Genomic DNA, 21448 nt, shown 5'->3' on the forward strand with positions numbered 1-21448 from the left:
TTTCACCCCACTTGAGCTCGGTTATGGCTCTTAGGGAAGCAGAGTATAGCTTAGGGCTTTGGCTGCTTTATGATCGTAACACCGTATTTTAGTTGGTTTTCTTGTAAAATATAGATTATATACTCATCTGTTGGATGATAAAGCCCTCATGGGAACAAAATTACTTTCTTTCTGAGCATGATTTCTCTTTATTTTATCCAAATTCATATAACTGAAATTAAAATTCTGCCCACCCCAACTGTTTTTTTTTCTTTTTACTGCCGACAAAAGAGCTGAGCATTTTTTCCATTCCTTGTCCAAATTGTTAAGATGCCCCTGAGGACCTTTGTTTACAGTGTCTTCTCATTCTTTTTTTCCTTGACATTCTCCCCTCCCTCCAGCAGTGAGATACTAATTAAAGAGAGGACACAGTGACCCTAGGTTGTTCAGAAGTCACAGGGGAGGGGTGGTGGCACAATGACAAAACCATCCCTGCAGGAAGTAATCAGGCCGGAGATCCAGCACAATACTGGCTTCCATCACCTGAAAAACCCTTTCAATTTGGAGGTCCTGCCCAGAAGCAGATTTATTTTCCCCTTAATAAAGTATCTTCGTTACAAACAAAGCCTCAGTATCTCTGTGTGTCAGTCTGTTTGTTTAACAGCGTTATTATACAAGTACCGAAAATACTGTTTTTTCTTAAACAATTGCTGAAAAATATTTCGCTTAAAAGAGCTTGTAAAGTAAAAGCAATATTAATAATAGCATGTTACCAAATATCATCTGCATTTGTCTTTATTTTCAAGGGGAAAATAGTTGGTTAGCATGATATCATCCAGCAGGTTTATGATCCTATCTAGTATATATGAATTTCACAATATTGTTATGGCTATTATTACTTAATTACTAGCTCATCGATACTTGTGGTGCTTTGCAAGCACCTAGTGACAGAAATCCCGGATTCATTCCAAATTTGATTTTGTAAACTGGACCAAAAAGTCATCACTTTGGATTTACACCTGTGAAAATACAATTTGTTTATCCAGCAATCTCCACTGCAGGGCATTTCCAGCGGAAGGTGACGGCAGGGTCCTGCAGCATGCGCTGGGGCACCTCCTGCTCCTGTTGCAGCATTCTGCTGGCAGAGCCAGGGAGACTGTTGATATGGTAGTGCAGCCAATTAGATAAATCAGCAGGCTCTAGCCCTAGCATTCAATCTTCGGTGTTATCTGTACAGTTTTATCTTGTACCCATAAAAGAATCCAGCTGATTTCAGTAGCTATCCACTTGGGTTGGCCTGCGTAAATTAGATTGCAGTGTTGAAGTTAGCAACATGATACCTACCATTCCTGTTGAATACATGGAAAAAAAATCCCACTGTCTGGGAGCTGGATCAAACTGCAGACAATGTGCACTTTAAAATGCATAATTAAGGGACTTTTTTGATTGTTATCTTCATGGATTTATTATTTTTTTTTTAGCAGTTAAGGATAAAATCAGGTAGGAGAAACATTTAGAAGAGCCCTGTCTGAAGCAGAGGAGAGAATGCCATTGTGTCCCACTCTACAGCCTGAAATTGTCTTCTTGAAAATAATCTCTTAACTCTGAGGTTTTGTCTGGGTTTTTTTTCCTTTTCTTTTTCTTTTTCTTTTTCTTTTTCTTTTTCTTTTTCTTTTTCTTTTTCTTTTTCTTTTTCTTTTTCTTTTTCTTTTTCTTTTTCTTTTTCTTTTTCTTTTTCTTTTTCTTTTTCTTTTTCTTTTCCTTTTTCTTTTTCTTTTTCTTTTTCTTTTTCTTTTTCTTTTTCTTTTTCTTTTTCTTTCTTTTTCTTTTTCTTTTTCTTTTGTGTGTGTCTGGTTGGTTGATTGGTTTTGTTTTGTGTTTTTTGTTGGGGTTTTTTTGTTGGTTTGTTTTTTTGTTTTGGTTTGTTTTTTTTTTTATTATTGGTGGCATGGTAATACCTGGAAAATTACGTTTTCCTATGTCTGTGTTACTAAGTATCAATCTGTGCAACAATGTTTTCACTTAACAAATAAACATTGTCTCTTCAGCCCAATTTACAGCCTAAACTATGGTAGACATGTATCCATTGAATGTCAGTTCCACATCCCTAACGTGCCTTTCACTTTCAGTGTTAAGGTGTGTAAAATATGTAAGACAAAAAAAAAAAAAAAAAAAAGTCAGTGTATATGTATTTTCAATTATTTTTCAAAACCTTTGTTTATACCAATCAAAAATATCCTGATCAAATGTAGGGATTTATGTCAGAGTATCTGTATTCTAGATAGCAGCCACCAGAAAAACTAAGGTGCTGTCAGTTTTGATCAGCTGGTGAGTGGCCTTGCGTCTTCAGAAAGACGCTATGCCCCTGCACCCTAAACCAGCCTGAAAAACAGATCATGTCCTTCCCTGCAGTGATGCTGTGACCCTTCGCGCCTACCCGGTGTGTGAGCTGGCTGTGTAACAAGAGACCCACCCGCAAAGTTATTGCTGTTTGGACAGCAGAAAAGGGCTAATAGTATCAAAACCTAATACTGTGGTCCCAGGATCATTAATGCCAGGTCTGTGCCCTGTGGGACTGCTCGGCTGCGCAGACGTGATCCAGATCAGGTACGAGCACACGCGAGCTGCACTGCTGCTGGTGAGGCAGGGTGGAGGTGGAGTGGTGCTGTGCCCTTTCCTCGCTGAATGCAGGCAGGGTATCACCAACTCCAGAGCCAGGCGAGGATCCTGGCACCGCCAAGGGAACAGACTCACTGTCTCCGGTGCGGCAGACGCTGCCCTGGGTTGAGCAGTGGTGACCAGCGTCCTCCAAGGTGTTGACTTTTCGGGTGTCTGGATCATGTGTGGGAGGCAAAGACAGGCATGAATGCAGTGACTGTCCAAGGGAAAGAACCTGCTTAAAGTGAGAACACTGGCATTTTGGGCACCGCTGGGGACTGGGATGTTGGAGTAGAAAGGAGACAAAAAGGGACTGAAAAACACCTCTGTCTGTGTAATCTTCAGTTACAGAGCAGTACTGATGTCTGAGACCATAATGAGGCATACCTTTCAAAAATCTGGAGAAAAAATGACATAGCATTGCTTTTTAAATAACTTTTACCAAGGAGAGCCCATCTGTACTGAGTATTCACTGCATCTTATCGTATGGCTAGTGCGGCTTTGATCCAGTACAGAGTTTCCTAGGACTTGAGTTAGTATCTCACGGAATCACAACATAATTGATTCAGACCAAAAAGTAACGGCCAGTGTTCCTGACATCACTGTTGGTTATTGCACTGCCCATTTGACTAGATTGTTATTGTTCAGATTCCTTTCTGGTTTTGTAATGGCTGTATTTCACATTAAAGTTCAATGCTTTAATTAAGGAAATGACTGAATAGGAAGTTACTGTAACCATGATTTCAGCTTTTAAAGAAAGATTTGCTATACACGTGAGGAAATTTGTGAACTTAAGCTTTTTGTTAAATGTGCAACGCCTCCACTTTGTTTTTTAAACCACTGATACTCAGCTGGATAATCACATCATTTTCTTTCTCTTTGTGGGGCTTTATTAATTTGTTTCCAGGCATATAGTATATTACAGTGTCTTTCCCTAAAGTATGGCTTCAAACAAAGATGATTTCATTTGCAAGTTTAATTGAGATCTAAAGAAAAAAATTAGGAAATTCTGTGTTTGCAAATGTCTCTTGAAATGAAAATATTTTATGTGCTGCTATGTAAAACCCTAGGTAGCTGCTTGCTTTTAGGTTTGAGTCTGTTCAGGGCTCTGCAGTCAGACTGCATCTCGACATCGCTGTTTTCCCTCAGCAGTTGGGTGGGATTTAGAAGTTCCTGCCTCTGTGCCTGGGTCTAGCCAAGCCTGTTATGTGTTACAGCTGCTCTCTACATCAGAACTGGGAAATCAACCCATTAGGAAAAATACATATGTATATCTGTAGATTTAAACTATATCAGTTTACTTTTGCACTCCATAGCACACCCACAGGAACAGTTGATTCAGTCCAGCTAAGGAGTGTGGTAATGTCTGCTCCGAAGGGTGGAATAAGTGGCTGGCATGGATGCGGAGAGGGAATGCTGCGGCAGGGAGAGGCATCTCCTAAATCAGGTCTGATTGGAAAGGAGTAGCAAAGTCTCAGTGAAGAAGAAAAAAAAAAAAAAAAAAAAAAGAGCTCACATCTACTCACTACAACAAGTACCCACTCTGCCAAATGGTATGTTTATTAGTTTGATCAGCTACCAAGTAATTACAGTGGTACAGTAAATAGCGTTAAGTACTATGTGTCATCTGAAGCCTGGAGTTTCTCAGCATGAAAAGGCATGACTTCTTTTTTTTTTTTTTTCCTTCTTTTCAGTTTGTTTGCTTTATAGTTTACAGTTCTTGAAAGGAGCAAGGAGCAGTGTAGTATAGTAGTCCAGCACGAACTAAGGTCCATAGGTAGGTATCATAAAATAATTTCCATTGTAGGGTGAGCTGCCTAGCAGGCGACAGGCACTGAGAATCAAAAAGTAGCTGGTAGTTAATGAGAGGCACGTTGCCTGACTGTTTTAACATTTTAATAAAGGACTTCTACCACATTTTTTATTCAATTCTTGAATTTTATCAGCCAAACACAATAGAAAATCAGTAAGGAGACAGTTTCAAGCATTTAAACCAACTGTAGCTGAGGAATCTAGGATATATATTATAAGAGGATCTATTATTTCAAATGGAAATGTTATGGTAATGCATTCTAGAATTAACCTTTTAGTTAATTTAAAACTGCCTTTTGTTTTGTTAAAGAAATTAAAGGTTGCCTACATTGGTGACATTTCAAAGACTTAACCTGATTTTTAAAGGAAAATAAACATTTTTTCTGTATTCTGCAATGACACTTGTAAAAACTACAGTAGGGAAGCTCAACATGGGTTACTTGTTTTGTGTGATTCTGCCTGAATGGATTTTTTATACACAGTATGTGATATATTGTTTAAATCTTTTTAATGAAGATTCAGATTGGACTTTCTTTTGCATTTTAAGTCATTTATATCTCAAAGTTTTAGCATCTCCTATTTTTCTTTTCTATTCTGTGAGTAAGAGCAGTTGGGTCAAATCTGCCAGTGTAGCCAATGCATAGTCCACTGAATATAGTCACCAAGGGATTAATACAGCACTCTGGCTTTTTTTCACTCTGGCCTAGTTCCTGCAAAATCATGTGCCTACATGATTTACTCACATGAACCGTCATATTGTATGTTCTCAGTAGGAAAAAGGGTTTATTCTTTCTCAAGTTACTGAATACTGAAGTAGATAAAAAGAAAAAAAAAAAGCTGAAGACCTAGCAATGTCAAAAAAGTTAGTAGCTTTCACAGGTTTTAGTGACTGGTGTCAGGAGCCTGCAGTTGAAATTAGTATTGCAACATAAGGATTTTTTTGTACTCGTACCTCTTGTCAGTACGTTTGTACGTCGAATGCTCCTTTTCCTCCAGGTAATGTCACTAGATCGTACGTGCAAGCACAGAAGTTAATGCGTAAGCTTAGCTGGGCTGAGGCAGTGTTGGGAACAACCCTTCTGTGGAACGAAGTAGCAGCTTTTGTGGAAATAAAATGAACAAGGGAATTAAAATGGAAGCATTTAGGCATATTTAGATTTTCAACTTTCTTTTCATGTCTTTTAAATGGCGTCTGTAATTCTGATAAAAATTCTGAGTTGTGAAACAGTGGGCTCTACTCAGAAAACAATCTGAATTTTCTTGGATGCAAAATGTATTTTTTCACTTTGTGCAGAATGTGATTTATATAACATCTCAGCTGACATGATCTGACATGTTTTTATGAATTCCTTTGCAAGGCAAAAACGCCTCTAGTTGCAATTTATAGTAATGAGACTGTCTGCTGTAAAGTAACTGATTACAATGAAGGTATAAGAAGCAAGCATGTTTGCCTTTCCAAGCCATTACCCTCTCCTCCCTTCTAGAGTATCTAAGCCCATGTTCTGCAGCAATGTTATCTGGGGGTCTCCAAAATCCACCTGTTTGTCCAAGCGTAATCCTGTGTGTGCTTCACCAAATATAGTTGGATGGTATTTTGGACTGGAGTTTGGGTAATCAGGTTAAATAATGTATCTGACAGATAACTGTGAAAAATACAACAAAGCTCCATCTATAATTATGTCAACAAATATTCACGTGAAAACTTTTCAGTGGTCTTTAGAATAGTGAAGGGTAAATTGTGTCTTAGGATCAACAGCGATGGTGTGATAGAACCCAGTTGTCTTTATTATGTACTTGTGGGTCACATTGGGGGACAACTGGATCAGGCCCTGAAATGGGTCGTTGTTTATTTGGCAGTTTTGATGGATAGGTAACAAAACCCTGATGTATATGCAAGGGCACATTTTCACATAGATTCATGTTAAAATACTATAGAGAAAACTACCCAAATTTGCTTCCCGCTAGAAGAAAATCATCAATTTCCTCCTAGTAATCAGTCCTCCAAGGTTCCCACGGCTGTTTGCTGAAATCCTTTTTGCCTTAGACCCCCATTTCGGCAGACACTGCTGGGAGGTTTGCTCTGCTCAAAAGTGCAGCAAGCTGTGCTGCAAGCACTGAAACACTGTGAAGATCTGGTCCCCGGGAAGCTTAGTGCAAAATTCTTTTTGAAGATCCCAGAATGGAGAAAATCCTGGCTATGCAGATCTGGCCTCTGACAGAAGCTGCAATAGCGGAAGATAGGGGAAGGAGTTGCCAAGGCAGTGAAGAACTTCAAAGAATGCTGGAACTAGGGGCGAAAGTTCAACCTAATTCTTGTGTTATCCGAACTCGCTCACCCAACTCTGTTGCAGCACATCTGCACAAAATGGCTGGGCTCTGGGGTTGTTGCAATAACCTCATTTTTCTGGAATCTGACTGGAAATGTATGGTTAAAAAAAAGGTCACCAGTGAAAAATGTTCTGAGTAAAATTCCATGAGGGAGCCCTAGACTGAGAAAAGCCACTCAGCCAGCAGCCCCTCTTCCCAGGGCGGGACGCACACCTTCCTTGCCTTGCCTTCTCCCAGCAGCGTGCTCCTGCTGCTTACCTTGTGATTGTCTTGTTGGACATCTCAGTGACCCAACTCAGCTCCCTGGCATGGCAAAAAAAAAAAAAAAAAAAAAAAAAAAAAAAAAGTGGCAAGATTTCTGCTGGGTTAGTGAGTTGAATCAGCAAGAGAAAGAAACAGACCCACAAACCCACAAAGCTCAGAGCAGGAAGGGGGAAAAGAGCAGAAGATTTCCTCCTTATCGCCATCCCTGAGCAGTTAAATTCACTAAGCAGGTCACAAAAACGCAGTTTAAGTGCTTTCATTCTGGGTAAAACCTGGGACCCACTGGTAAACCTCCAGTTGGCCAGGCCATGATTTCATTCCAGGTTTTATCTTTGATTTATGTGCATTGATATTGATGAACAGACCTGTGAAATATGGTTGTGCAGTATCTGATAGATACTTTGAATCCAACTCGAGAGAATGTGTTGAAAACAACTTTAAAAGTCTATTTACCTAAATAAATATGAAGCTTAATTATGATGCAATGAAATATTTTCCTACCATGATTTGTGCTGCTGCCAGCCCGTGACACTTGGTATAGAACAATTAGTAAATAACTCTGTGAATTACTCCCTGAAATAAATTGTCCTAGCCATCTTGATTAATTTACTGATTACTGAACATAAATATTCAGTTCATCTCTGAATTTAAAATTACAGGAACTGAAATGATGAAAAGACACAGGCTCGGGACAGCAGTGCAGCATGTTGCTAGGTAAGCTCTGAGGGGACGTGGCAGAACCCCCCATTTGCAGTCAATGCTGTAGTGTGTCAGAAGATGGCTTTGGTGTTCTGCTCCCGCTTTTTACCTGTCTGTGGTGCATCAGCCACATCCCCTGCCTTCAGGTTCAGGATCCTATAGCCTGTTGGGGAAGGGCTGGATCAGCAGGGGCTACACTCTTCTTTCACCTGCGAGACTGGGCTCTGCAGGGTGCAGACAACCCCAAGGCACGGGGAACCTTCCACTGCAGATGCCCAGTGCCTTGCTGGTGGAGGTCTTTTGACCACCAGGCGTGTGACATCTGTGAGTGCTGAATTTACATGGTTGGAAGAATTTTCGTATTCTGGAGATGTATCTGTTGATCATTTTGTTCTGTGTTTTATTGGTGTTGTGCAGGTGCCACAAATGTAAGTAGTATGCAATTTCAAAACTCAGAAGGGTAGAGCATGCCTTTCTAGGGGAAAAAATCCCCACAGTTTGTAGCTTCTTTGGCAGACTGAAGCCCACAGTGCCTGTCAGAGATGTGAGCTGCACCAGGTACTTCAGGAACAATTCTATCAAGGTTTATGTGGATACTTTTATTTTAAATATACTGAAAATGAGATAAGATTCAGACTCATTATTAAATATTTGCTTAACTTCTGCCACATGATCTTGTTTCTTCTCTTCATACTCTAAATCAGGTCATTATAATCAGACTGTGTATTATAAACAAATGTATTTCTGTTTATATGTGATTATAAAACAAACTTGGAGGGTAAAGGCTGTAATTTTGAAACAGATAAAATGTATATGCCCCTTTGAAATCTATATGGAAATTAGTTTCTCACACTCCAACTGAGATGATGTAAATGGACACCAGAGAGCCAGTACAGTGTTGTCAGTGTACTCAGGGGAGTTTGAGCACTGTAAAGACATTTGCAGGTCAGAAATGAGGTTAATTGACAGGGATGTGTGTGAGGACAGGAAAAATTTGCACAGTGCTTGTCAGTAGGTAGGGCTGTCAGTTCTTCACTTGACCACTTACTAGTATTTGTCGAACAAACACAACAGGACTTCGTTCCAGAAAAAAAAAAAAAAAAAAAGGCAAGAAGAGTCATCTTAGGGCAATAACATCGTTTGGAAAGAGTGGTGGTGTGAGGTTTTTTCCAAGATACCCACACGTACACACCTACTGTACACAGCCTCCGGTCTGGCTTGTCGCTCCTGCCTCTGTGACTGCTGTCTGCAGCAGAGGTTTGCAGAGCAGTACCTGGTCTGGTTTTTTTCCTCAGGTGCTCTTCAAGCCCATAGCTTGAGTATGAAAGCCTGGTTTTGCGTTAGTGACAATAACTCTATCTTTTTTGGCATATCATATTTTAAATTACTTTTTCTACTTTTTTCCTCTTTTGCCATAGCGAGCATTTATATATAAATATACATAGCATGTGTTGCGATTCCAGCCTGCACGTCATTGCTCTAGTACAAAACTTGCTTATAATGCAAATAGTGCTTGTTTCTTTCAAGGTTTCAAAGTATACGTCCCATTTTATAGATGTGGAAAGACCAGGTAAAGGCCTGAATTTATTTTTTTTTCCATAACTACAGAGCACTGACAAAACTGAAACTATTTCATGGACTTAGATACCATGAAAACAACACACAGAGGAATAAAATTATGACTGGCTGATTTTCAGTCAGACATTCTACTCTAACCACTGCGCAATAATTTATCTTTTCAGTGTCATTAACTGTTCTCAATCTTTAAACATATTTTAATTCATTTCTTTACTTTCTTATTTCTAAGATTCTAGTAAAACAGTTACCATTCAAGCCTGTCCCGCACAATGAAAAATTTTGTCCAAGAAAACCCAGCATACCAAAATTGAACAAATTATGGCTAGAAAAAGCCTTTTTTCTATTGGAAAACCAGAAGATTATAACCCTACTTTAGAACCATATTAATTCAGAAGCTTTAGAAAAAAAATGTGTGTGTTTCCAGGTTTTACTTAATCTTTTATTAATATTCATATTAAAATGTAAATGTGTAAAATATATAAAAAATCAAATAGCTGCATAGAATCATTATTTCCTAGAAAATACTTAGCAAATATTTTTGCTTTCTTCTTCTACTGTTCCATAAATTTATTCTGCATAAAGTGTAAAAAATACACAGTCAAGAAAGCATGTTGAAACAGTGAGCTCTTCTTAGTAGTCTCACTTAAAATATAAATATGTTTTAATGTAATGATGAACTTCCTACATAGTTAATAACAAAGCAGAAAAAAACAATATACTTTGTCATTTCAGACAGACTTTATTATTTTGTTCTACAATAAATCTGGCAACTGTTTACAGACTTTGACTGCTTTATAGTCTCAAACAAGTGTCTGGCAACATTATCTAGCTAATGGCAGAACTGAGATCTTTTAGTCATTTGAGTTAATTCCACAAATCAAGATTGGATTTTGTCCTGTGTTTTAATTACTGATTACGAGCAGCCTCCTTAAATTCCTGTTGCATAGTAATCCTTTACAGTAATTCTGCTTCGTACTTGTGCTTCCCACAATACACAGGGTATATGTAGGAAGAGGGTGTTTGTTTGACGGTGGAAACACTTCTACAAGGAAGTATCTTGTCGTGGCTTTCAAAGAATAAATAATGCATTCCATAATATAAAATGCTGGCAGGGCATTAACAAGAGATTGTGTTGCTCTCTGTGTTCATGTTCTTAGCACCAGTCATCAGTGAAGGAATGGCAACAATTACTTATAATTGTGCAATTTATGAAGTGTCTTTCCAAGAACATTTAAGAAAGCATGGAAGGAATGAACTGCAAACTAAAATGAATAGGAGGAGTCAAAACATGTCATGGGAGGCACAAACCCAGTGGCCACAGCAGAGGCATTCTGTGTGCGCTGAAGGGAGCAGAGGGCTGGTCTTTTTTTCGGAGAGAGCTCTGGGATTTAAGGGAAAAAAACCTCCACAGTAAAGGTGAAGGGAAAATCAGAGACCGGTTGGAGGATTCCCAGAGAGAATGAGTTGATGGGTTCGAATCAAAAGAGATCTATTGTAGTGACTGTGCATGTGTATTTTATAATGAGTGATAAAATGGCATTTATTTTTTTGGTTCTAATCTAAAACATAAGTAATTTGGTATCTTGGTACTAGTATTTGAAAAAGTACAGCTGGAGGTTATTTGTCTTCCTCTTTTGGTTGTGATCATCATGGAAATTCTTGTTGAAAATATTCCAGTGATTATTTTGAAGACTGCATTCTTAAACAATGGCTTCTCATTGTGAGTGCAATACCTCACTCATAGTAGGTCATATACTTCTGCAGAATTCATTGTTTCTTAATGATTTTCTCCTTCTTAAAAAAAGAAAATTTACAGATGTTTTTATATGTAAGAATTTTGCATGTTCATGGCATTACTATGTCCCATCTGTACTGACTTCTCATCCTCACTTAGCAAGATACAGCTATTTTTTTTTTCATTACCTGCATACTGGGGATACTTAAATAATAAGAAAACCAATTTATTATGAAATTATTTATCTCTAAAGGAACTTCCCATGTAATGAAGTTTACTTTATTCCTTTGGTTCTTATAAATGCTTTCCTTGCTTTTGGTTCTGAATAGATGAACTTAGGCCTAAAATTAAAAATCTGCCTCTGTGCGATACTTAGCTTCCCATACCCCATTATTAACACTTCTCAGGAAATGCTTAATATCTCTCAAAGTTCAGCCCTGCATATTGTTTCCTTGGCTTGCATAGGGTATTTCAAAGTATTTTTGCATTGTTGTGGCTCAGCCTCCCGCCTACTGTGGTTTGTGTCTTTTTACATATGACTGGGTGTGATGAGAGGATGGATCCTCCAGCCAGTGAGCATTGTGATGGAAAGCCCATAGGTCTTCTAGCTCCGGTCAAGGTGGGGAAGTGAGTTGCCCACAATCACACCTCCACTGACAGGTCTTCAGGAGGCCCTGAAGTGCCCAGGAGGGCAGGGTTGTGAGGAAATTCAGGAGGATCCAGTCTGGACTCACAGAGTCTTGCAATAGACCGAAAGTTTCCCTTTTAAAGCAGATCCAGGGCTGAGGGACCATCTGTCCTACAGAGGCACCGAATGCCCTGAGGGGAACTAGCTACTTCAGTTGAATTTTGAGATAAATAAGGGAAGCCATGGATTTGATTTAGAACAGAAATGGTAAAGTAGCAGCTTAAATGTGTAGAACTGTTTTTAAAATAATGGCTTAGTTTTGTCAGTCTACTATTTGTTTAGATTGATAAACATTACTGGAAATATTCTTGAGGACTTACAGTTGTCTCCAGGTTTTCAGAGAAATCTTTCTTTCTGTATTTACCCAGCCTCTCTGCAAACCTGAATTTCTGAACTGTATGTAAAAATAACTCCAAAGAAAACAGAACATGTAATTACAACACTGTAGCTCCAAAACGCACCAGATCTGCTCAGCAAGTTTTCCTTATTTCTGAATAAGAAACTCTGGGTAATTTAAAGAAGCTTTGAACATGATGTATATACACACTTAGATATTCTTAGAACCTATGGTCACCTTTTTCCCTCAGGATCAAAATTAATTGCTCATTTATAACTTTAAGGAGCAAGATGCCTGAGTACCTGCAAATCTGTTCATACCTGTTACACACAGTAATAAAGTCCTTGAAAATATGATTTAAATTATCACATCTGTATACATTTTATAGATTATGTGTCTCAGTTTGAGGATTGCTAAATGAGTGAGACTGAAACTGTTCTTTGCAATCAAGGCATGCTTCTTGCATCCCAGGAAATACGTAGGGGAACGGTTTTCAGTATCTTGAACTGATATATCACTGGACATGTATTGAAAAATCTAGGGAATTATCTTAAGCCTTTATCAACTTCATCTCAGTTACAGGGTTTTACACTGAAATAATTTTGCCTATGTTCCGGAGCAAAAGCGAAGCATCTTTTTCATGCAAGCATAGGTTCAGATTGGAAGGGACCTCGGGGCATCTCTAGTGCAACCTCCAGCCCCAAGCAGCATCAGTGAAGCTGAGGCCAGGCTGCTTAGGGCTGTACGCGGTCTGGTCTTGAAAACGTTCAAGGACGGAGACCGCACAGCCTCTCTGGGCAATGCCTGGCTGTCCTTACGTGCAGTCAGAAACTCTCATTTCAATTTAGGTCTGCTGTCCCCTTCCCTCCAGCCACACTGCTGTAAGGCGTCTGGCTCTGTATTCTTGATAACCTCATCACAGCTCTTGGAAGGCAGCTATTTCCCCGCCTGAAACAGAAGTGGAGACACATCACTCAAGCCTTTTAAAAAGAACAGAAAATGCTGATAGGTAGGTTAGCACTTAGGATAGGACATCAAGGTTTTCTTCTGAGAAAATTATGTAATAAGTTTTTATTTAACAACAATAAATAAGCAGATACCATTTGATCGTGGTCTAGTAGATGTTTACAGGGTTATATTTTTTGTTGTCTGTTTTCCTGGTATGTTAGGAAAAAGAGTAATGGTGACCGAGGGAGATGCGTCACATAGATGTGAGGGGAATCCGTGTCCGAATCACAGCAAGCTGTGGGACATGTGGTGGCAGAGAGGGCAGGGCAGCGGCCTTTCAGATACTGCTTTGGAATATTCTTGGGTGCCTTCCCTGGTATGACAGTGACTGAGAATAGGCCCAATCGAACATGTAGTGTTTACATCCCTCCAGCCTCTTCCCTGGGGGATGGGGCAGGAAGAGGAGAGGGAAGGAAGCAAGGGATGATTGATGGGTTTTGAAAAGCTTTTCCCCGAGAGGGGAAGGTGTGGTCGCTCTACACATCTCCAGCTAACAAAGCCCTCCTGTAGGTGCCGCAGATGTAAGCTTTGTCACCCCTTTGGTGACTAGAACACTGCAAAAAAATAGGGTTCCTATTTTTCATATAGGAAATATCATATAGGGAATACAAATCTGAGCAGGAGAAGTAGCCTGTCACCATTACCGTTTATATGGCTTTAAGACAGTGTTTCAGCACTGCATCTGTGTCATCTGTGACCGTGGGTCTGTAATAATCAAGACCGGAGCACAGATCGCCTACTGTATGTAGTACCCCTCGGGAAGGCATGAGCACACAGCTATGTTTCTGTCAGATCAAGCCACAGGTACATGAACATATTAAGCCAATATAATCTGATGCTGCTGCCAAAACAAGCAGCCATATCCACCCTCTCGGTCCTGCCTGTTTTTGCTCCCATGCTACCTCCTCCATTATGCTGGCACAAGCGGTAGCACAGCCACATGCTGAACCAGACAAAGGAAATGAGCTGGAAGAACACTAACCTGATCAGAGGGTGGGGGGCGTGGGGGGGGAAGGGGAAAGGTTTCACTCTGAATCAGTTGCTTTTTTTCAGCAGCGATGCCAGCTGCTGTTGTTGTAAAGCTGGCGTGAAGCTATAGCCTTAACCAGACCAGGGAACATGAATTTATCCTAGCTCTAAGCTTCTGTGCTAACTTTATGCCAGCAGTGGGAATGCAAATGATCTGCCATCCAGCATGGAGTTAGGGTGGCACAGGCAGACGGTACCTGATCCGGCATAAAGTCTGCTAGCACAAATTTACTCCATCAAACTTTTTTTCAGTGGCGGTGATTGCCATGTGGCTGCAGTGCTTTTTGTCCAATACTAGCAGCCCTTAAACCCGTGTTATAAAATCAAGGCCAAACTGAATAAGATCCATTTTAGGACTTGAAAGAGGGAAAAAAAGGAAAGTTATGCAGAACCTAGTTCTGCCAAGTGACGGTGCTTTCTGACCGCCGCTGTACTCCGATGGGCTCTGAGCTGTGGTGGCAATGTATCAGGATACCAAAATACTCGGTGATTATTTCTGGGGAACTGATTAACTGAAGATCACGGCTTTTGTAGGTACTGGCGTTGTCAGCTGGCACTGCGTTACTTGGCCTTTCCGTAATGAACTACCTTGCTATTTTTTCTTCCATGCCAGCTGTTTCCCACCGCCACGTTTGTGCGTGCGAGGTGAGGGCTGTGGTATTATCAGAAAGAGGAAGAGAAACCTAAAGGTGCCCGATGGTGCATGTCCATACCAGAAGGTCTGCTGCAGTGTCACCAATCAGGAGCTCAGTGGCTTAACAGGACCGTAACTTTGGGACTTCTTAAAAACTAGATTATCAGCATCACTGGGTATTGTAAACGTAATAATGTAAACGGTGCAGAGGGATAGCGAGTGAAGCTGGCGACCCCTTTTCTCCATGTGTCACACTCGAATTGCCCAAGACCCGTAACGTTTCCTGGGCCCAAATTTTGTGAAGAAAATCAGAATTTCCACCCGCTTCCCAGATACTGCCCTGAGGCATCGGTGAGGGCTGTGACCATTCGTGCCTCCCCCTCTCCCCACCGCGAACCGAGGGAAACTGCAGAGTTAAACCCCGCAGCGTCTGTTGCACTCGGAGCAGCCAGCGCGGCAGGCAAGGGGGGGGGGGGGGGGGCGGAGGGCGGGTGTTACGCACAAATCGTGTGTCCCTGCGTGAGCCGGGGAGTTGCGGGGTGTCCCCAGCCGCCTCGGGGGGCCGGGACCGAGCCGGGCGCGCCCCGCGTGCCGCGCATTCCGCCGCGGGCCCGCCGCCCCGCTCAGGCGCAACCATTGCGGGCCGCGGGGGCGCCCGCCGCCCCGCTCCGCGCCCTCCCCCGGCGCCGCGCCCCGCTCCGCGCCGCCCCGCGCAGCACGAGGGCGGGGCAGGGCCGCCGTGGCCGCTCCGCGCTCCCCCCGCCGCGGCTGGGCGCGCGCGCTGCCTCCCCGTTCCTGGGCGGTGGTTGGGGCCGGCGGGAGGTGGGGCCGGCCGGGCCGGGCAGGGCCGGGGAAGCCGTCGGCGGTCAATGAGAGCCCGTTGATGGCAGCCTGGGCGGCCGCGGCGGGGTAGGGTCGGCGCGGAGCGGGGCGGGGCGGGGGGCCGCGGGGGCCCGGCGAGGAGCCGCAGCCGGCGGCGAAGGCACGGAGGCGGGGAGCGCCCTGCAGCCCCGCCGCGCCGCAGCCCGGCGGCCGCCGAAGTTGCTCCCCATCCCGAGGGGAAGCCGGGGATCAGGCGGGGCGATGATCTTCCCCAGCAGCAACAGCAGCGCGGCGGGCAGCAGCCGGACCCCGTATCGGAAGCAGGTAAGAGCTCGGGGTGGGCTGGGGGGGCTCTGGTGGCTCCCCCACCCCTCCTTTCCCCCCGCACCCCGCGAGGGGCTGGGGGAGGAGCGGGGAGGCGACTTGGGTGAGTTGCAACTTGCAGCCTATTAGCTTCCCGGGAGCTGCGGTTGACAAAAAGAAACTCTTTCTGCCTTTTTCTGCCGCCCCCTCCCCGCCCAGTTGCGCCGTGACCTTGCCGAGCGCCCGGGCGGCGGGCGGCCTCCCCCGGGTGACCTTAGCGGCCGGGCCGGGCGGTGCGGGGCGGTGCGGGCGGCCCCGCTCAGCTCGGCAACAAGTTAGAGCGGCCCCGGCGTTGCCACACGGTGCTGCCGCAGAGCGAAGCCGCGGGCTGGGTTTGTCCGTCGGCGTGAACGGGCGAGGGGGCCGCGGCGCCCTGTTGCTCTCAGCCAGCCCCCGGCCCCCCCGCCTCCGGCTTGCCCCTTCTCCCCCCCCGCAAGTGCACAAGGGAAATCCTGTGACATTTTACGGGCAGGCAGATCGCTCCGATAAGCTCGGAGCAGTCGCATCTATGGAGCTGTACTGAAAGAGGAGGTATTTCTTTGTTTGTTTAGTCGCTGGAAATAAAATAGTTGAAATAGTTGAGTTACAACCTTGCTGGGCCGCCGTCTCTTTGGCTGCGCTTTTTACTCCCCCCCCAATAAAATAATAATAATAAAAAAGTTGGCATTAATGTTACGCTATTTACTGCAAAAAGTGTTATTTTTTTCATCGACCCTTTGATAAAAAAAATAAATATATATATTTAACTTTTTAAGTTCACCGGAAAGTGTGTGTGCGCGTGTGTGTGTGCCAGTGGGTAAATGGAGCAGAGGTCCCTGACAGGCTCCCGGCCCGACGAGCCGTGTCAAAGACACTGGCAGGCCCCTTCCCAGGTGAGGAAAAACCTGGCCGTGCCGCTGCTCTTTGCAGCTGGAACAAGGGCTCCGGCGGGTTCGGCTGGCAGCGCTGCGGAGTCGCCCCGTTTTGCTCGGAGTCAGAATTCATAAAGGGCAGGAACAGCAGCTTGGATCTGGCTGCCCCGCACACTGAGGGGTTTTGCAGAAGCCACAGGGAAATTTTGAACTCGGGGCGTTGTTGGGGCGGCGTGTGATCTGTGTGGCTAGCTTGCTCGACAGTGAAAGTTTGTCTTTCGTGTTTTCTTGAAGCTTTCACCAAAAAATTGCCGTTTCCTTTCTCCTCCCCCCATATTTTATAGAAATATGTCTTCGATGTGAATCGCTGGTGTGTTACCTCAACAGCACTCTGCAGATGCTGCCTAATAGTGCGTGGAGTTATCTTTGTATCTTGTGCTTCAAGTGTTCAAGTCCGTGCATAATAAAACACGCTTATTGTGTGTGCTGGTTTTGGTTTGTTTTTAATAAATGCCCTGGCTACACCCACGCTGATGATCTTGTCTGGTGCTCCTGCATACTTTGTAAATGAAGCCAATGTATTAGGTACTGTTTTCTTACTCCACCTGAAGGGGCCCGGGACTGGGCCAGCCCGGTGGGGTGCTGGGTGCTGGGCGCTGGCCGGAGCGGGGGGGCGCTGGCCAGGCCGGCGGCTGGCAGGGCTGTGTTTCACGTGCGGGTGTGAGTTCGCCTGCTGGCCTGGAGCAGGCTGATAAGATGCTCTTCTTTTCACAGTGCACTCCTTAGATTCAAAGAGCTAAAAGGGCCGACTGAATCAGAAAAACAAACAGACCCTTTTTTCCCCAACAGGCAGAGAAAGAAATGAATGCAGGGGTATTATGTAGGCTTAAGACCCTGGGTACCAAAGGTTTCTTTTGTTGGTGTGTAGCTATTCTCTGCTCAAACACTTCCTACATAAGGAGCCAGGGCCTGTGCCTTTCTCCATTTAAGTCCATGGAAAACTCCTATTAACTTCATTCATGTAGGCTGAGGTCGTTTAAAGATTGACTTTCTGATCTCCCTTTCATTCAGACTTCACCTGCAGGGGTAAGCTGATGTCAAATGGTGCTGAAGAGGGTTAGGAGCCTAATTCTTCAACTTGTGATAATTAAGAATAGTCCAGATTAAGCCTCTGCATGTTCTGTGTAACCCATATTCAGACAATTGAATTATAATTGTGCTTTAGCTGGAGACACTAGGTGCTGTTAGTGTAGGAAAAGTAGTCTTCCATCGACTCTAAAAGGAGAAACTGTATTTCCTATGCTAACAGCATGTAGTGTATGAAGCTGAAAAAAATTAAGTAACTTAAAAATGAAACTAAAATCTTTTGAGTGTCTTGTATGTGTAATATTGTAACATACGTGATTTCAGAACAGTGTAAGAGCACTTCAGTCTTAGTATTCCATTTTTAAGAGTCTGTAACGGATTCGGGTGGAAAGATGAGTGAGTTAGTGGTAAAAGGCAAGGCGATATGCTCAATTTATTTTTAAGGCACTGTAATATAATGTGAAATTCTGTCTTCATTTAAAACATTGACAAAATACCAGTTAGCTACAGTAGGTCCAGAGCTTTACCCATAATCTCTCTTTGTTTCCCCAAAGAGCTATGTTTTGTTTTATAAACAAATCTGTGCTTATAGTGTTATGCTTGCTATCTGCTGTATCTATTTCGGTGTGTAACTCAGGCATGTAGGAGCCAGTTGACGTCCCCAGTTTCAGGTCAGTTTCAACTGGGTGGTACCTAATCTTTTTCTCTGTCTTGGAGTACTTTTAAGAATACTAAAATATGGTCTCTGAAGTTGTACTTTCAAAAGCATTTCCTGTGTTGCGGGGAGACGGGCATATTAAAAATATCCCTACCAGGCTTAGAAGTTAGATGTTGCTTAAATGAGTGGCAACTCATCTGAGAATTGGCTTGAAATGCAGATTCAGGTCTGGTTAGAGAATGAAAGACATACCGTATCTGCAGTAATAACCTATCACAACGCTCATGGCCGTGCATCCTATCTGAAAAAGGTAGGCATAAGCTAGTATTTTCACTAACTAGGTTTCCTCGAGCTATGCGAAGAATGCACATGTGTGCATCCGTAATGTGAGGGAAACAAAATGACATACAGTATCTTGCTTAATGCAGCCTTTCTTAGCCTTTGGTTTGTGTGTGCTGAGAATGTGGTGATTCTCTGTCCCTCCTCCCACTTTTGTTATTCTAATGTAAATCAGGAGGCGCTCCTCCGAAGTAAATATTTCTGCACTCTGTAAAATTATCGTAAATGGAAAATTAGGCTTTCTCCTGCCATCTGCTCCTTGAATCTACAGAGCTAGTGCAGCTATTTGATTAGGGATTTTAAATTGCTTTTGTGCAGGGAGCTTTCTCTGCTCTCAGGTTTCTCGAAGAGGAAGCCAGAAGCAGCTCTGGAGGCCTGGGATGGAGGCGAGCAGCGGGTCCCACCTACCACAGCCTGGGTGCTCAGGGAGCCCAGCGTGTCTGTGCCTTGCAACAGCTTTGCCCAGTAACACTGGTTCTTGTTACCTTTTGATGAGTGTAATGTTTATCACGCCAGCGTAAAGAGATTTACATAGTTTGCTGCTTTCAAGCAGATTAACTGGGCGTAGCTGCACGTGAGGAATTTAACACTGATTTGGTGTTTGGCCTGGGTAAGGAGAGACATACAAAGCTTTTGATTAATCTTTTCATGCAGCTCTGCTAACATCAAGGGCCATGTCGCAGGCTGGGTTTTGTTAAAAATTGAAGATTAAGGTGGGTTTTAGAAACTGGAAATAATTTAGAAACAGTTTAGAAATAGTAACCATTGCTTAGAAAAATGATGGTTGAATGAAGAAAGCTTTTGCAGATCTTGGGCTAAAAATGTCGATCAGCTTTTCACTCTATCTATAGGTTTAGCGTATCAAGGAGCTACACCTGTAATCCTACTTTATTATTTCCCAGTTGGCACTGTGTGTGGTGTCTGTGTGTGCGAGAAGGAACCTCATTAAACTTGCAAGACCTGGGCATGGTCATAACTCAAACCATGCAGCTCCGCAGAGCAGTCTGCGCCCAGACCGATTTGACATTGCGTCGTGTGTGTATACGCGGTGCTGCGGGGGGAGGCTGAGAAGCCTAGGAAGGGAAGGATAACCTTGGTTACCTCAATAAATGGGATTAGTTTATTTTTATTTCTTTGTTTCAGAACTATAAGAATTATGTAATTTTGTATCATCAGCTTGCACTGACACAGTCTATTTCCCTTTACCTTGTATACTATGTTAAAGAGCGTACCTGGGTTTAACAAGAATCAGCTCTACATTAAGTACCAGCTATTTTAAATTTTTAAGTGCATCTGTAAGACTGTTTGTGAAGTTCTGCTTTATTCTCAAGGGAGCAGAACTGCGCAGTCAGTGAATTTCTATACTTGTAACACCAGAAGTGAATAAAAGAAAAGGAAGCATCTTATCTTGTCAGGCATGATGTTATAGATTATAAAAAGAGATATGATTGTCTTATCTGTATTTAGCAATGTAAAGTTTTTGTTTAGTATTTCTAACAGGGTGAACAATATATTTTCATCTCTTTGGAAGTGTTATTGTTTAAAGTATCTATCTTTGTCATTAAGCTTCACATGGAAGGGAAAATAGAAGTCTGTGTCTTGAACATCTGCTGTTTTGTTTTGGGTTCTTTTTTTTTTTTTTTTTTTTTTTTCCTCCCCTGAAACTTTCAACTATTAAAAAATTTTGCTTGAGTTGACGCATTTCAGAGGGGTTAGGTCCTTTAAACTAGGATTACTGGCAGGGAGGAGAGGGGAAGGAAGGAAGGGAGGGGAAAATCCTTTCCTGCGAGCTTGAGATGGCTCCTAAAACATCCGCACAGTGCTGCAACCAAGTAAATAAAAATAATGGGTGCTTGACATGATAGCTGTTTTAGTCTGCATTTTATTTTTTTTCATCCCTGAAGTCTTCATTAAAGTTTATCTTTGCTTGTTGCGTGAGGCGGTGTATAACAAAAGAAGTCAGTGGAGAATAGGAACTTTTTATAAGCCTCATGGCTCTGTTTCCGGCTTCTTATGAACGTTTTTCTCTGTTTCTACATCAGATTATTTTTAAAACAGCTTATTTAAGGGACACTGTGAAAGCTTATGAAGCCGTAGTCGTATTGAAGAGGTGCACGGAGGTGTTTTGGTCTTGGATGAGGCATGTTTGTCGCAAGTTTTCTAGAAAGCCAACAGAACCATGTTTAAATGCTCTCAGAAGTCTTGTTGAAGTAGTTGTTAGTTATTTGGCATATGTTTCAGAACTGCAGTGTACTGTGGTAATTAGAACAGCCCTGCAGAAGCCACTGTATTTGCAGTTTCCTGATGCAACAGGAAAGGGAAGGGATGAGTTACAGAGGAGAAACGTGAGGGGGAACCACGGGTTAGATAGGCACAAACCTCCTAACCCAGCAACGTACACACAACAACAAAATCATGTGCTGTAGGAGCTGGTGGCTGTGATTAGCACAGGTTTAGCTCTGTTGTCCTAAGAGACTGCAGTTAAAGCAGTGTAGCTGCATGTGTGTGTTGACACACAAAGTAGTTTTAAACTGCAGTTGAAGTAGTTGAATGCTGGTGAGGGACTGCTTTAAACGGATT

The 21448-nt window shown here is 42.8% G+C and overlaps 1 protein-coding gene across 4 annotated transcripts in view; it reads left to right on the top strand.

Annotated features, from left to right (window-relative positions):
- Positions 1 to 21448, top strand: part of RBMS1 (RNA binding motif single stranded interacting protein 1) — a 148963-nt gene that overhangs the window by 37429 nt on the left and 90086 nt on the right. The window contains exon 1 of one of the 4 annotated variants that reach the window (XM_056348396.1): positions 15400 to 15895. The exons of the other annotated variants lie outside the window; for them this stretch is intronic. Within the exon in view, the coding sequence (XP_056204371.1) occupies positions 15833 to 15895 (63 nt within the window). The 5' untranslated portion in view covers positions 15400 to 15832. Of the gene's footprint in view, positions 1 to 15399; positions 15896 to 21448 lie in introns of those variants that run through there. 4 annotated transcript variants of the gene reach the window in all.

The sequence above is a fragment of the Falco biarmicus genome, chromosome 8, assembly GCF_023638135.1.
Source record: "Falco biarmicus isolate bFalBia1 chromosome 8, bFalBia1.pri, whole genome shotgun sequence".
Taxonomy (NCBI): Eukaryota; Metazoa; Chordata; class Aves; order Falconiformes; family Falconidae; genus Falco; species Falco biarmicus.